We start from the raw sequence: 14722 nt of genomic DNA, 5'->3' as shown, positions 1-14722 counted from the left end.
TTGTGGCCCAATCAGAGCTAAGTGCAAAGCATTCTGTTATTAGTAAGCATCCTAAGAGAATACAGAGCTGTTAAAGGTACTTTGAAAAGATAATCATTATGAGAGATGGGCCCAAATCAAAATCCTGCATCCAAACATCCTCCCACATTTTGAAGCACGCCCAGATCCAGATTTGAATGTTGTGGCTTGGGCCTGTCATAGGATGTTTGATCCCTTTAAGAGGGAGCAGGGTCCAGTATATCAAATTGCACTTAAAAGGGGGCACCTGAGCCCTAGAGGGGAGGAGACTGGGTGAGTGGGAGATCTGGAAAACTGCCTGAGAGCAGACTTAAAGGACAAGTGACAGTTAGCCAGGAGAGACAGGAAAGCTGAAGAGAGCTGAAAGGTCTGCAGGCCCTCCCTGTGAATAGGGAGGAATTGGCAAGGAGACTGCCAGAGGTGCTAGTCTGCTGACTTTACCAAACTGGAGGGCCAATGCAGGGAGGCTGTAAAGGGCTAAAAGGTAAGAGACCAGTGGAGAGACTAGCCTGTTGACCTTCCTGAGACAGACAGCCTGTGCTGGGAGGTTGAAAAGGGCCGAGGGCTAGGAGACCAGTACGGGGGCTAGCGTGATGATCTTCATGATCTGGAGAGCCAGAGCCAGGAGCCCGAAAAGAGCTGAGTCATTGCATTGTGTTTGGGTAGAAGACGCATGAGACTAGTCATGCTCAGGTGGATGGTCTAGAGGCTGGGGCCCTGGAACTCAGGGCAGAAAGGAACTGGGAACAGAGTTCTGGTGGACTCATGGGTGGGTGACCTGAAGTAATGTCCAGGGATAGGGGAATGGAAGTCACTGTGTTTTCCTCTGTTTAACTGTGGGAACTGGGAGAATGGTTTTCCCACACGGATTCTACAGAATATTGTGCGTGCCATGCATAAGTTATGCCCGGGGTGGGACTTTGAACTGGACAGTGAGTGAGGCTGTGCTCTTTTTAAGGCTGGACTGACGGGAAACTGAAGCAGGTGGGTTTGTCGTACCACAGCCTGTCTCTAGAGCGGCTGCTTTATGACAGGTCCCATCTATAATGATAACTGATGACTTTGGGATCATTTTGGCTTGGGTTTATCATCACATGCTCAGCAAGACTGTACCTGTCCTGGGTACTATACCGCTACACCGGCCACTCAAGACAGCTGCCATAAGATTGCCTAGAAGACTTAACTGGAACCAGTCTGCTATTGTTCAGCTTGATAAGTAATCAGAAAACTTCTCAGGATTAGTTTTAAGATCAGATCCTGTCTCCACTGAAGCCAGTCAGAGTTTTGCCAGGATTAGGCCCATAAATGGTGATCCGTGAATAAGAAGTTACTTAAAAAGAATTATCTGATTTATACTGTTGGAGCAGTACATCTAACACTTAAACAATCTTAATGATAGCTGCTAAATCTATAAAATCTTTGTTTTTAATATCATGGGCAGGTTGGAATTGAATTTGAAATTGATAGTTATTCGACTGTGGTTTTCATTTTCAGATAGTGTGCTATATTAATTTAGTTGACTTCTTTGAAATGTTATCCAAATTAAGTTTAAGTACATAATGTTCTGAGTCATTTGGAAAGTAAATTGTGATAAAACTTTGTTGTGATTAATTGTTTTTAACATAACATACTGAGCACATTAAGGAGAACTATTCAGATGGATTGTCCACAGATGTGACAAAATTGCAGTGAATCTCCTCTATCTCATTTTACCAACATTAGCCATTGTGCAGCCAGTGGGATATTTAAATGTACCTTCATTTTGTTAGGGGAATGCATATTAAGATTAGTCTACATGTGTCTTAATTGTCAATATGTAAAACAGTTATACCAAAAATAGTTATGTACCAAGAATATTTATGTTGATCTTTATAGTGCCACTCAACTTTGGGTTTTTTTTAAATCAGTTTACATTATTTGTAAATAGGACAGTCCTTTATATACAAACTGAATTTTACCCACATTTTGCCTTCAGTAGTCCAAATATGGTCTGTGTTTGGTTCAGTGTATCTCCAGTGGTTCCATATTGGGGATGAACAGACAGTCTTTTCTAGGAGAAAAAAAGAGCTTGCCCTCTACAAGAGTCAGTACATTTAATTTATGTAGAGAAAAAGCTTGTTTCCTTTTTCAATATCGTGTTGGGCCCTAGCTTTTCTTGAGTAACCATGGAATCTCACTGCTGTTACCCAGCCCTTGCTCTCACTACCCCTTTCTACTGCTTGTTGCCCCCTTTTTTGTGCTATGTCTAAAATTAGATTGCCATCTCTTTGGGGCCAGAGCCAATATCTTCTTCCTTGCACTAGAAAGCAACTAGCACACTTTGAGGTTCAATAAATACAATAACAATGAATGATAGGTGTATGTTCTAAGGCTCATGTTTGTTTGAAAATGAGTTGTGTGTGTTTTGTCATGTATACATTTACTTTATTTTCTTTTATTTCGCAGGTGACAAAGAAACAGTTCAGAATTTTACCAACTTTCTCATGGGCACAAATATATCGCTGGAATCCAATATTACATGGAAAAATCCAGATTCCGGTAAGATTAATTATGAAGACCATGTCACAGTTCCTCACAAATGATAAAATTGCCTTTTTAGATGACAAAAAACAAAACACACTATGTCTATTGAAGTAGATAAAATAGGATCTCTCATTTCTCATCAGAAAAATATGTCCTCATGGCTCAGGAGACTGGTGATAGAATAAAGAAATTTACACTTCTAGATCATCAGTTCATATCCAGCACAGGTTGCTGGGGACCAAATGTTGTTACCATCCGATGGTTGTTTGGCAAGCTATGTGGTGAAGCTGTATGGTCAAGAAGCCACATTACAAAAACACCATCACAGTTGGTACTGATTGGCACTCTTGTTGGATGTCTCAGGAGAGACCCAAGGATGGAATGGGTCTAAATGAGACTAAATTACCATCTAACCCATAAGGATACACTCTACAGGCTAAGGTTGAGGACAATTAGCAAGGTAGTACGAGGAAGCTTGCACTTCCTCTGTATATGTTGTATCTGTCCAGGGCTGTCAATTTGGCAATTTTCACAATAATTAAATTCCCATGAACATTCTACATTTTTTTAAAGCATTCATATTGTCAAAATAATAAAACAATCACTCTGTTCATGCTTTAATGGAGTTTTTTGTGGCTCACCCAGCAAATTACTTTTTATCTAGCTAATTGTATTCCAATAAGCTTATTAGGAATTGCATGCTTTTAATGAAAAGGAATATATACATGGTATCATTCTGCCTTCATTATAAGAACCCATACTAACTGCTACTTTGGTGTTTCTGTTCACTAGCATTTAATCTGAAAAAAAATTAGCATCTCTCTGAAGCTGTGCATGAATTTACTTTTATGCTCTTACTGATGTTTTTGAAAGGCTTTTCCTTTTGAATCCTGTCTGATGTTAAAACTTCAAAGAATGCATGCAAAGAAAAGCCTCCTAAATTAATTATAAACTGTGGTGTGTTCATAATCCCGAGATAGAACACTGGCACTTAATTTACTTGGGTAAAAAAAGAGAAATGAGATTTGGCATTTCAGTCCCTTAAAGTTTATTCAGCCTAAAAATTGTACTTAGCAAGGATTAAGTCAATATGATAAACTAGTAGTAGTAGTAGCTTCATCCAAGCAGTAAGGTAAAGCCAAGGATGGCTATCAGTTTTAATTGATTAGTCCACTTTTTCTGAACTTAGGTAATTAGTATGTATTTAAGTAGATCCCTTCTGGGATTTGAAGAGTTTGAAAGGACATATTATACATATAATTTTTGAAGAATATCTACATCTGCTGTTATTCGTTTTGGTATATTATATATTTATTGGTAAGCCTTTAGAGCTTTGAAGTAAGCCAATACTTTGAACTGCAGTCAAAATGGATTATTGGATATACACTGTTTTGTCATTTTCTTAAATAAGAGTGGACTGTAATTTTATTTTTTATGTTCAGTACTATTCATGAAGCCTACCTACATGAAGTTGTACATTGTTTTGTTTTTGCGTGCTATGTAACAAACAAAATCTACATTTGTAAGTTGCATTTTCACGACCGAGATTGCACTACAGTACTTGTATGAGGTGAATTGAAAAATACTATTTCTTTTGTTTTTTTACAGTGCAAATATTTGTAATCAAAAATATACACTTTGATTTTGATTACAACACAGAAGACAATGTATATAAAAATGTAGAAAATCATCCAAAATATTTAATAAATTTCAATTGGTATTCTATTGTTTAACAGTGCAATTAAAACTGCGATTAATCGCAATTAATTTTTTTGAGTTAATCACCTGAGTTAACTGCAATTAATCGACAACCTTAGTTTAAACATGGATAGTAGAAGAAAAGTCTCTACTTAAATTTGATTTATCCTGTTTTCCAAGGTATTGGTGGAAAATGTGGTCAGTTGTGATCCATACTTACATTGTCTTTTTCTAAGACACCTCTTCAAAACTCATACAGTGTACTATAGCTGTCTGAAAAATGCATTCTTCTCACTGGGTATTGAGATAGCTTTTCCTGTATGAACGATGTATATTAGTATTATCAATTCAGAGGTGGTAACATCTGGTTGATCAGCATGAGTGGTTAGGCTCTATGAAGCAATTTTGCCATTCTGATAAGTAAAACCAGCCCGTATTTTATATGAAATTGTCACCAGCTGTAGTTGAAGAAACTGAATCAGCTATTGGTTATTTTATTATTTTAAAAAAATTGATATCTCACTGTAAATTTAAATAGTAGTTTACACACATAGCAATTTCCTCCCCCTAGGATTTTATATTTTTTTAGATTATGCATGGGGCTATACATTTTACTCCTGAGGACATTCTGCACCAAAAAAGTTAAAAATTCTGCGCACAATTTTAAAATTCTGCAAATTTTATTTATCAAATAAATGTGGACACTCCAGCATGGCATGGGGGAGCACAGGCCACTGGCTGCACAGAGGTGGGAGATCACTCTGCAGCTCCCTCTCGGGATATGGACTCAGTGGTGAGGCTGCACCCAACCCTGACACAGTGCAAGGACCGGGTCTGCCCCAGAAACACCCCAGGGCACTGCCTCTCTGTACCAGGTGTGGGCAGGCAGGCTCAGCAATGCAGGATCCAAGTGTGGAGGGGCTTAGTGTAAGGTGATCCAGGTGTGGGGTGGGAGGTTTCTGTGTGGGGCAATCTGGGTGTGGGCAGCTCAGTGGGGGATCTGGATGAACAGGGGCTTGTTGGGTGTTCTGGGTGCAATGATAATGGGATTCTGCAGAGGGGGGGTCCGGGTGAAGGTTGCTGGGGATCAGCAAGGGGGAAGCTGGGGGGGGGACAGAGCTCGGTAGAGGAGTCTGGGTGTGGGGCTCCAAATGCTGGGGGAGTGGGGCTCAGTGGGGTGAAGACCATGTGCAGCTGGTTGGGGCTCAATAGGGCAGGGATCCAGGTGCAGGTGGCTTGTTGGGGTGGTCCAGGTGCTCGGGGAGTGGAGCTTGGGGGGGTTCTGGGTGCGGGGAGAGGGGTGAGGATCACCAGGAGGGCCTGGGCATGAGGGGGTCTGGATGCACAGGGGTTGGGTGGATAGGGGAGCAGCTCCCTGTGCAGTGAGCCCTTCCCCTGCAGCTGATGAGCAATGGGTGCAGGAAGTGCGGGAGGGAGGAAAGGAGTTTGCAGAACTTCCTACAGTCAGGGGAGAAATCTGGGGGTGAGTCTGACACGGCCCTAGATGACGTGCAGGGGAAGAAGAAATCCCGTCCCCTCTGCTCATCTGGGACTAGCAGCTGAGCCCTGCATAAGGTAGGAGCCATCAGCTGGGTCTTCCTCAGTCCTGCCCCCCACCCCACAGTGATTTATCTCTCTGCGGGCTGCCCTGGGCACCCGAAACATACTGCTGGAGAGAGTTGTATGACCACTCTTGTGGCTTCCCTTTGCTTCCCTGTCAGAAAGTCATTTTTCTGCAGGAAAGGAAAGAAATCTGCGGGGGACATAAATTCTGCGCATGCGCAGTGGTGCAGAATTCCTCCAGGAATAAAAATTTTTTGAATAGTCTCTAGTACAGTGAGGCTCTTGGACACTACAGTAATAAAACTGTGGGAGTGGAGTCTCATCAGCAGCATCCAACATGAGCTGGAAGTCTTGTTTCTAGTGGACATGTGTTCACAGTGTATTGGAACCTCAGAGTTACGAACACCAGAGTTACGAACTGACCAGTCAACCACATGCCTTAGTTGGTTGGAAGTATGCAATCAGGCAGCAGCAGAGACAAAAAATGCCCCCGCAAATATAGTACAATACTGTGTTTAAACATAAACTACTAAAAATAAATAAAGGGAAAGCAGCATTTTTCTTCTGCATTGTAAAGTTTCAAATCTGTATTAAGTCAATGTTCAGTTGTAAACTTTTGAAAGAACAACCATAACCTTTTGTTCAGTTATGAACATTTCAGAGTTACAAACAATCTCCCTTCCCGAGGTGTTCATAACTCAGAGGTTCTGCTGTACAAACTGGCCCCACAATTGCACTCTTGTCAGTTAGCTGTAGGGGAAAAGCCAAGGACTGAATGAGACAGGTGGACTGTCCAACCTGTTAACCCCTGTAGGTGGTCTGTCCAGATCAAAATCAAGCCATATTGGCGATTCAGTTTAGGGAAGTTTGCACTGCCCATGCTGTACCTGTTCCGTAACTAAACTATTTAAATCTTCCTTAATAATAATAATAATAATAATATAATATATGGAGATATACCTATCACATAGAACTGGAAGGGACCTTGAAAGGTCATCGAGTCCAGCCCCCTGCCTTCACTAGCAGGACCAAGTACTGATTTTTGTTAAAAATAAAATAATCATTTAGTATTTTTGGGTGATGCCAGCTTTGTCATGAACAGAGATGCAATGTAGTAAAAAAATTACAATATTGATGGGATTTGGGAATAGGACAACTAATTTGCAGAATTCCAAATGTTCTCAGCTGGTGGTTATCCTTTGGAAGAAAAAATATCCAGTTGTGCCTACAGGAATGTTCTTCTTGACAAAAGTAACTGTGTACACTAAATGAATCTCTGAAGCATGTGGGTAACCTGTCAAAGAAAAGAGCGGTTCAAATGGACTGTCTTGTCTGCCTTGCTCTGATGACGGCGTGGTTTAATCTTGCAGGCATGCACTTTTCCTGCAGAGAATTTAAGGTCAATATGTAACTTCGTTCAGGATCTCCCTTTCTGTGCTTCTGCTGTTCTGAATGCTGAAGCACATGCCATAAAATTTTGTTTGAGAAGTCAAAATAAAGCTGTTAGCCCTGTTTCTCTTTCTGATTACATGGTTTGTGGTTAAACAGCTAACGGTACTGTCTTGTAATATTTATACAGTAGCTACAGCACCTGACCGTCGGCATCCTCCCTTAGCTCCTGCCAAGCCCACACAGGTGCGAAGAAAACCGTTGCCTCCAAACACAGTGACTGGTAAACCAGGGAGTGCAGGTATTTCAGCATTTTCATTTTCAGTTTTAATGCTTTTGGTTGCTGTGATGTGCTGAATAGCCTTAACCCCTGTTGATATCCATGGGAATTGAGCGCAGTCAGAACTTCACAGGATCAGGTCCATTTTTGTTAGCTAAGGCAAGTTCTGCAAGGTTCCCACTTGAATTTCCTTGGATATCTATTTTATGCATACAAAGGATGGATCTGATGAAGCACAGGCTGAATATGTCTTGCACCTAAGCTACCCTCCTGAGATGAGCATGTCTGATGCTCTTTTGCCTTCACACATAAGTCCAGTTCCTTCTCTAACCAGATTTCAGTATAATCAGTCCTACTGGTGCAGCTGAAAGCATAATGGAGTGATGCAAGTTAAGTCAATATTTCCTTTTAAAAGAGTTACAGTAGATAATTTTATGACCAATAATAGCATTTACAGTTATCATATGCATGCCTCAGATAGAGGTAATCAAATATCATGCCTCAGGATATATCTGTAACTGATTATCTGTAAGAATCAGGAAGGGAAAAATGGTGTCCAACATATGTAGCATTACAGAATTTTCAGGGGAATTCGACCCATTAAAAATCAGGGTTGAGATTTGCAAAGCAGTTCAGTGGATTTAACCACACATCTTCTATTGAAAATTAATGGAAAGTGTGTGGCTAAATCCTCTGCTCTGTTTCGAAAATTGCAGCTCAGTTATTTAGTACTACTACTGGAGGCAGGAAATCAGACCCATAAGACTGATTGTTCTAATATGATTAATACTTTTGTGATTCCAGTATTCCTGTTTATATAAAAAGAATGAGGAGTATTTGTGGCACCTTAGAGACTAATAAATGTATTTGAGCATAAGCTTTCGTGGGCTAAAACCCACTTCATCGGATGCATACAGTGGAAAATACAGTAGGAAGATATATATACACACAGAGGACATGAAAAAATGGGTGTTGCCATACTAACTATAACAAGGGTAATCACTTAAGATGGGCTATTATCAGCAGGAGAAAAAAAACATTTGTGGTGATAATCAGGATGGCCCAAACCCACAATAAAATATAAAAGTCAGACAAAATATGAAGATAGTCACTGAACTTTATATAAATACTTCCAAGCAAAACTGTACTTCATGATTTATTATTCTAAAAGAATACTAATACGATGCATTATTAGACAATCTTGAGCCTGCATCCAATAACTATATTGCAATTCTCTAATTCTGTTTAGACCAAACTGCAGAAATACTTCTTATGTTAAACTGTAGCATATATCACAAATATTTGCATTTTCTAAAAGTTAGATTTTATTGAAATAAAATCCATTACTACGGACAACATTAGATTTAATTCTGTGGTTTTGTGACTTACTGCAAAATTGTGTTACAAACATAAACCAGGTTTTCATTTAATAGGTCACTGGTTTACAAATAAAAGAAAGAAATTAAGAATGGCTCAAGCTATACTGCCTTCATTGTTATTTCCAAGGTCTGATGTATTGATACATACATATTACTTTTTGTGTGGATGTAACTATTCATGAGTGTGAAAGGCTGCTAGGTCTGACTAGAGGCGGGCAAATGTGATGCAAATGTATACCAATCAAATCTTCTAATTCACCTCAGTTTTGGCTTCTGATATTAGTTCTGGGGTAGAGAAGGCCAGTTGTGCAAGCTGGTGTGCGCTGGGCACTGTATTCAGCAGAGGAACTCACTTTGTGGAGACATTAACCAGTTTGCCCCAGATCTCCAGTATTGAAATGTTGGTATTGCGTCAAACTATTGCATTACCAGTTTCTCCTCTTACCACACACAAGAACAAATGCACATGAAATTTTCCCCCTTGACATGGCAGTAGTTCCAGGTGTGAGTTAATGCTGTTAGTTGATTAATATATTTTTAAATTTATGTTGTAATTGGAACATGTTGGGGCAGTTTCATCCTTGGTGTGATTCCATTATTTAATGAACTCAGACCAGGGATGAATTGAGTCCAGGTTCTGCTCATTGTTACACTAGTGCAGGGTCCCCAAACTATGGGGTGTGCCCTCCTGGGGGGGCACAGAGGAACATTCGTGGACCACATGGTGGGGCCCTGGCCAACCTCCATAAGGGGCGCAGGGAGGGAGTGCCACCCAGCCCCACTCTGCGCCCAACCCAGCTCCGTCCCCATACGCAACTCCAATCCACCCTATGCTCCACCCCCAGCCCAGCTCTGCCCTCATTCCCTCTCTGCCCCCAAGCCGGCTCTGCCTCCAGCCCCAGCTCCTCCCCCATCCCTTCAGCCCAAGCTCCTCTGCTGAGGAAGCCTTGATTGTGCAGTAATGGAGGAGCGCGCAGATGGATTCCATTGCTGGTAAGTGGGAGCATGACAGGAAAAGTTTGGGCACCAATGCACTACAGTGTAAATCTGGAGAGAGTTCTTTGATGTCCAAGAGTTACTCCACATTTGCACTTTTCTTCGTTAAATCTCTAATTCATTAAATCTCTGATACATCTACCAGTGTTTCATATTTTCATCCTCTTTTCCCTCAACTTAAAGGCCAATTTACATATTAGCTAGTAACTATCATAGAATCCTGGACTTTAAAGATAGAATAAACCAATTAGCTCATCCAATCCATTTCTCAGGCCAGGATTTTCTTCGATCATACATTTCCTAATGTTTTGTCCAGTTTAGTTTTAAATGTCCCAAATCATGAAGCTTCCACCAATTCTCTTCAGAGACTATTCCACAGCCTTAATTAATTATGCATTGATTTTCCCTTTCTTAATTTTGTCCCATAGTTCTTTCTTGTACCACCATTGGAAATTCTTATTAGTAACATTTTATATACAAGCTGAGTATTACGAGAGGAGTTATTGCTTAGCCATTCAAAATCTCCAAAAAGGAAGTAAGAGATTTCTATAAACATCCTGAAATTTGATGGCAAGAATGAAAGCCTTAATGGAATTTCCATTTCTGTCCTTGCGTCTGATTGACCAAAGCCACTGTCTGTTTGGAAGCGATGTTCTTGTGTATCATACAGAGCTGGGCAAATAACAGATATTTCGCAATTCAGAAAAATTAAAAATTAATTGTTTCAGATCAAATTGAAATGTTTTTATTTAATTTTTGGCAAATCGAAAAGTCAAAGTAAATTTTGCTTTGGGTTGAATGAAGAGTTAGGTTTCTATTTCGAGCATTTTTTTAATCTGTGTGTGATGGGATCCCCGGGGTGCAGCCTGGGACTGTGGGACCGCTTTGCCCCCTTAAGTCTCTCCAGCCTGGGCTGTCTCTCACAATGCCTTGCTAGTGACGAGCAGCAAACCCCTCCAGGTGCTGTTAGCACTCAGCACAACTGCATGTGGAGACCCCACACCCAGCTAGATTGCATGAATACTCCCAGGGCCACTCATGAATCACACAGAAAAAGGCATCAGAGCCAAATCACTCCAGCTCCCAGCACTGTACCTCAGGAATATACTGTCTTACACTGCTCAAGATGGGCAATGCAAATTTATTAATTGGCTCACCACTTCATCAATGGAAAGTGGATATACACCAGCCTTTGCAAAACCTGAGCAGATTTGCCACACACTTCATACAAACTCACTGGTAAAGATAAACAGTTAAATAAATTTATTTACTATAAAAGGTAGATTTTAAGTGATAGGCAAAAAGTCAGAGTTAGTTACCAAAAGAAATAAAATATAAGCACGCAGTGTAAACTCTCAACCCCATAAGACTGGGCAACAACTAGACTAAGCAGTTTTTCTCACCCCAATGGATATTGCAGTCCATAGTATACAGATTTCACCCTTAAAATCTGGGCCAGTCCCCTCAGTTGGAGGCTTCAGTCTTCTTCTCAGTGTCTTTGTTGCTTGCAGCATAGGAAGGAGCAGGAGAAAAGGCACAGCATGTGGCCACTGTATCTGTTTTATAACCTCAGTCCCATGTGCTTGGGGAACACAAGTCCAAGCATGTCTGGGTGCCTTGCCTAGTCTCCAGGTAAGGCTGAACAATTCCCCCGGTGAGGCCTCATGCAGGTGAGTCATTGCATTGTAGCTCCCTTGCTGGACAATAGTTGTCGATGGGTGGATTGATACCCTGCTCGGGTGCTGGTTACTTTCCTTGCAGTTGCCTCTGGGGAGCTAATATCTGGCTGATTCCCCAACTTACAGCATGTTTTAGTGACAACCATACAACACAATTCTCATAACTTCATATGCATTAATGATATACATATATGGATAGAGAAATGACTTTTAGTAGATCATAACCTTTCCCCTGATACCTTACAAGGCACGCTTTATATGTAAGATCACGATTATATAAAAATGAGGATTATGGGGGCTCCACGATGCTCCCCCAAGGTATAGAATGTCACAGTGTGTTTATAAAATTATAGGAAGTTTTGAAATGAAATCATTTTGAACCAAAAAAAAGTGAAATGTTTCTTTTTGGGGGATTTGTTTCTTTGTTTTTACTGTAAATTTGGCAAAATTGATATGAATTTGCAAAATGTTTCAATGTTGGCAAATCTGCATTTATCAACAAAAAAATGTTTTTGAAAAATATTGACTATCTCTAGTGTCATGATAAGCAGGGAGCAGGCCTAAATTATATAGTATTTGAACTCTTTGAGATTTGCCACACAATATTTGTTAGAAAATATCTGACCTTTTTCAAATGTAATTTTGGACTTCCACTTACTTTTTGAAAACAAACTACAGTAGAACCGCAGAGTTACAAACACCTTGGGAATGGAGGTTGTTCATAACTCTGAAATGTTCGTAACTATGAACAAAACGTTATGGTTGTTCTTTCAAAAGTTTACAACTGAACATTGACTTAATACAGATTTGAAACTTTACTATGCAGAAGAAAAATGTAGTCTGACGTTCTACTGTAGAAATATTTTGCCACAAACCATCCACCTCTTCAAATACTTGTCTTCATCATTTAGTTGATACCAGGAGATAATAAAAACAATATCCCATGATCTAAAATAATTAAAAATGGCAAATAATTTAGTCATTTATTTTCAATGGAGAATAATAGCGCTACTCATCAACGCCTTCTCAAGATGGATATTGCTTACTATAAAAAAGGGTCTGTCCAGCCCAGAATAAAACCATCCTACCCAATTTCTGGGCCCATTGTGCTGTAGATTATACAAAATGTTGGGCAGAACTAATGAAAGTCATGCTGTTTGTCTTGAATGGATTTAGAGCTGCCCTAGGAAATACTGTAACAAACTTTTTAGGGTTCCATTGTTCAGCTGTGTAAATTCAGCTGTAATTAGGACAACTCTTGCTGGCTGGCTGTTTACATCCATAATCCTCCTTCATACTATGGACTTGGTAATGTGCCCACCATGTTGAGCATGCAAATGAAAGGAACTTAAAAACAGTATTACATGGGAAGAGTCCAAGTCTCAGTTACTGAATTTAGCTCTGTCATCATGTACCTTGTCATAGGCATAAACCATCACCATTAACCTAGAAGCAGAGAATTATAGATGAGAGAAACAAAAAAGTTTTATTGGGTAATTTTGTCCCTTTACCAATTAGTGTAGGATTGTTCTCTGTAGTATATTCAACTAACTATATTCAATTTTTATCTGCCTATATCCCTCAGAAATCAAAGTTTGAGTGACCTAGCATTTTTGTATATATTGAAGGTGTAGACTATATTGTTTTAGCCGCAATCAGGACTTGTCCAGTCTTTCTTGAGTCCAACTGGAAAATGGTGCTGTGCTGAGGGGGGGGAGCTATGCTTGAAGATGGAAATAGGTGCTTCCCTCCTAAATACATGATCCCACTCCTTTTCTGACTAAACAGTCGTAAAAATCTGAGTTGTGTTCAAAAGAAAACAAGCTCACTTCTTCTACATAGGAATTGCCTTGAAGTCACGAGCTCCACCTTCTCCCATGACTATTGTAGCTAAATCTACTGGACCAACCATATCTCTGAAGATGGAAACACCAAGAAAGAAGCCAACAGTTTCTGCTTCTCCTCCAGAAGACTATGGTAAGCATGTTAGGAGCAGTTTTGTTTTATCTTTGTTTGTTTTTATCTAAAATTCAGGGAGCTCCTGTATTAAAGTTCCATGCAATTCAGCTACTTGATTGTATCAGTCACTTAAATTTTTGTTGCATCCCTTCCCCAAACACTTATATTTATGTTATCTATTTAATATAAGGTCCTCTGGACTAGTTCTGATTCTGATCTCACTTACACCACGTCTGCACTAGTGTAACTGCATTGAATTCAACTGACTTACTCCTGATTTGCATCTATGTGATAGCAGAATAAGGCCCTTTGTCTTCCGAGAAGTCTGTACATGCCTCACACACTTTTGATACTTACTATAGAGGCCACTTGAATTGTGTTGAGGCACCACAAGATGTAGCCTCCTTTTCTGAGAGTTTCACTATATGTAGTGCCACACATTCATGTCAAACTGTTACTCATCTGTGATCTACACGGTGGTATTATTGTTGTATATATCCACCTAGTTACTCTGATAATCCAGCCCCCTTGCATATAAGAAGTAATATAAGATGGGTACAAGCCACTAGATCTGGTTTTTAAACTCATCTGAGTTTGGGAAAATAAGAGCTGCTTCACTTGGAGAGTTGTATAAAGCACTAGTGTAGGCTGAAATAACTTAGGGACCTGAGATTAAAAAGACACATGCAGAGTGCTTTTCTTAATGTTATATAACTTAATATAAAATATTTATTCAAACCTCTTCAGATTTATCAGGCTGAAATATACCTTTGAATGATTTCCCACTTGTGACTGCCATGGTGCCATATACTTTGACGGAAGCAGGGTTTGCGTCTAAGTGCAGAATTTGGTCCATCTTGTTTGCCATAATTAATATTTAATTATAAAATATTAACTTCATGAGTCCTAGTCTGCTTTTTCATGTACTTCCACTGGCTTCCAGCATACTTGCACTTCGCTTTTATTGATTTTAATGGGAGTTGCATGCTGTGAAGACAGAATTTGGCCCATATTTGCCATTTTGATTGTGGAAGCTCTACTGAATCAATGTAATAGTCTAATGTGCTTATGGAGACTGAGCCAGACCATGAGTTAAAGAGTGGAGAGTCAATGTGATGCAAAAAGATGCTTTGTTGGAGCTTTAAAGAGGAGTGTGGATATTCTGCATGGACTGGATTCGACAGCAATAATGAGCTCAATCATTTGGGTAATGATTATCCTGGTTTTGGCAGAGAAGC

At 39.9% G+C, this 14722-nt stretch overlaps 1 protein-coding gene across 50 annotated transcripts in view; it reads left to right on the top strand.

Annotated features, from left to right (window-relative positions):
* The window catches only part of ABI3BP (ABI family member 3 binding protein), a 403542-nt gene that overhangs the window by 336534 nt on the left and 52286 nt on the right, over nucleotides 1-14722 (top strand). For all 50 annotated transcript variants that reach the window (XM_065587762.1, XM_065587956.1, XM_065587764.1 and 47 more), the window contains 3 exons: nucleotides 2464-2556; nucleotides 7382-7492; nucleotides 13368-13502. In XM_065587762.1, coding sequence (XP_065443834.1) covers nucleotides 2464-2556; nucleotides 7382-7492; nucleotides 13368-13502 — 339 coding nt within the window. The remainder of the gene's footprint in view (nucleotides 1-2463; nucleotides 2557-7381; nucleotides 7493-13367; nucleotides 13503-14722) is intronic.

This window comes from Chrysemys picta, chromosome 1 (genome assembly GCF_011386835.1).
Source record: "Chrysemys picta bellii isolate R12L10 chromosome 1, ASM1138683v2, whole genome shotgun sequence".
NCBI lineage: Eukaryota > Metazoa > Chordata > Testudines > Emydidae > Chrysemys > Chrysemys picta.
Note: the sequence above shows the minus strand (reverse complement) of the source record. Positions and strands in the feature narration are given on the sequence as shown.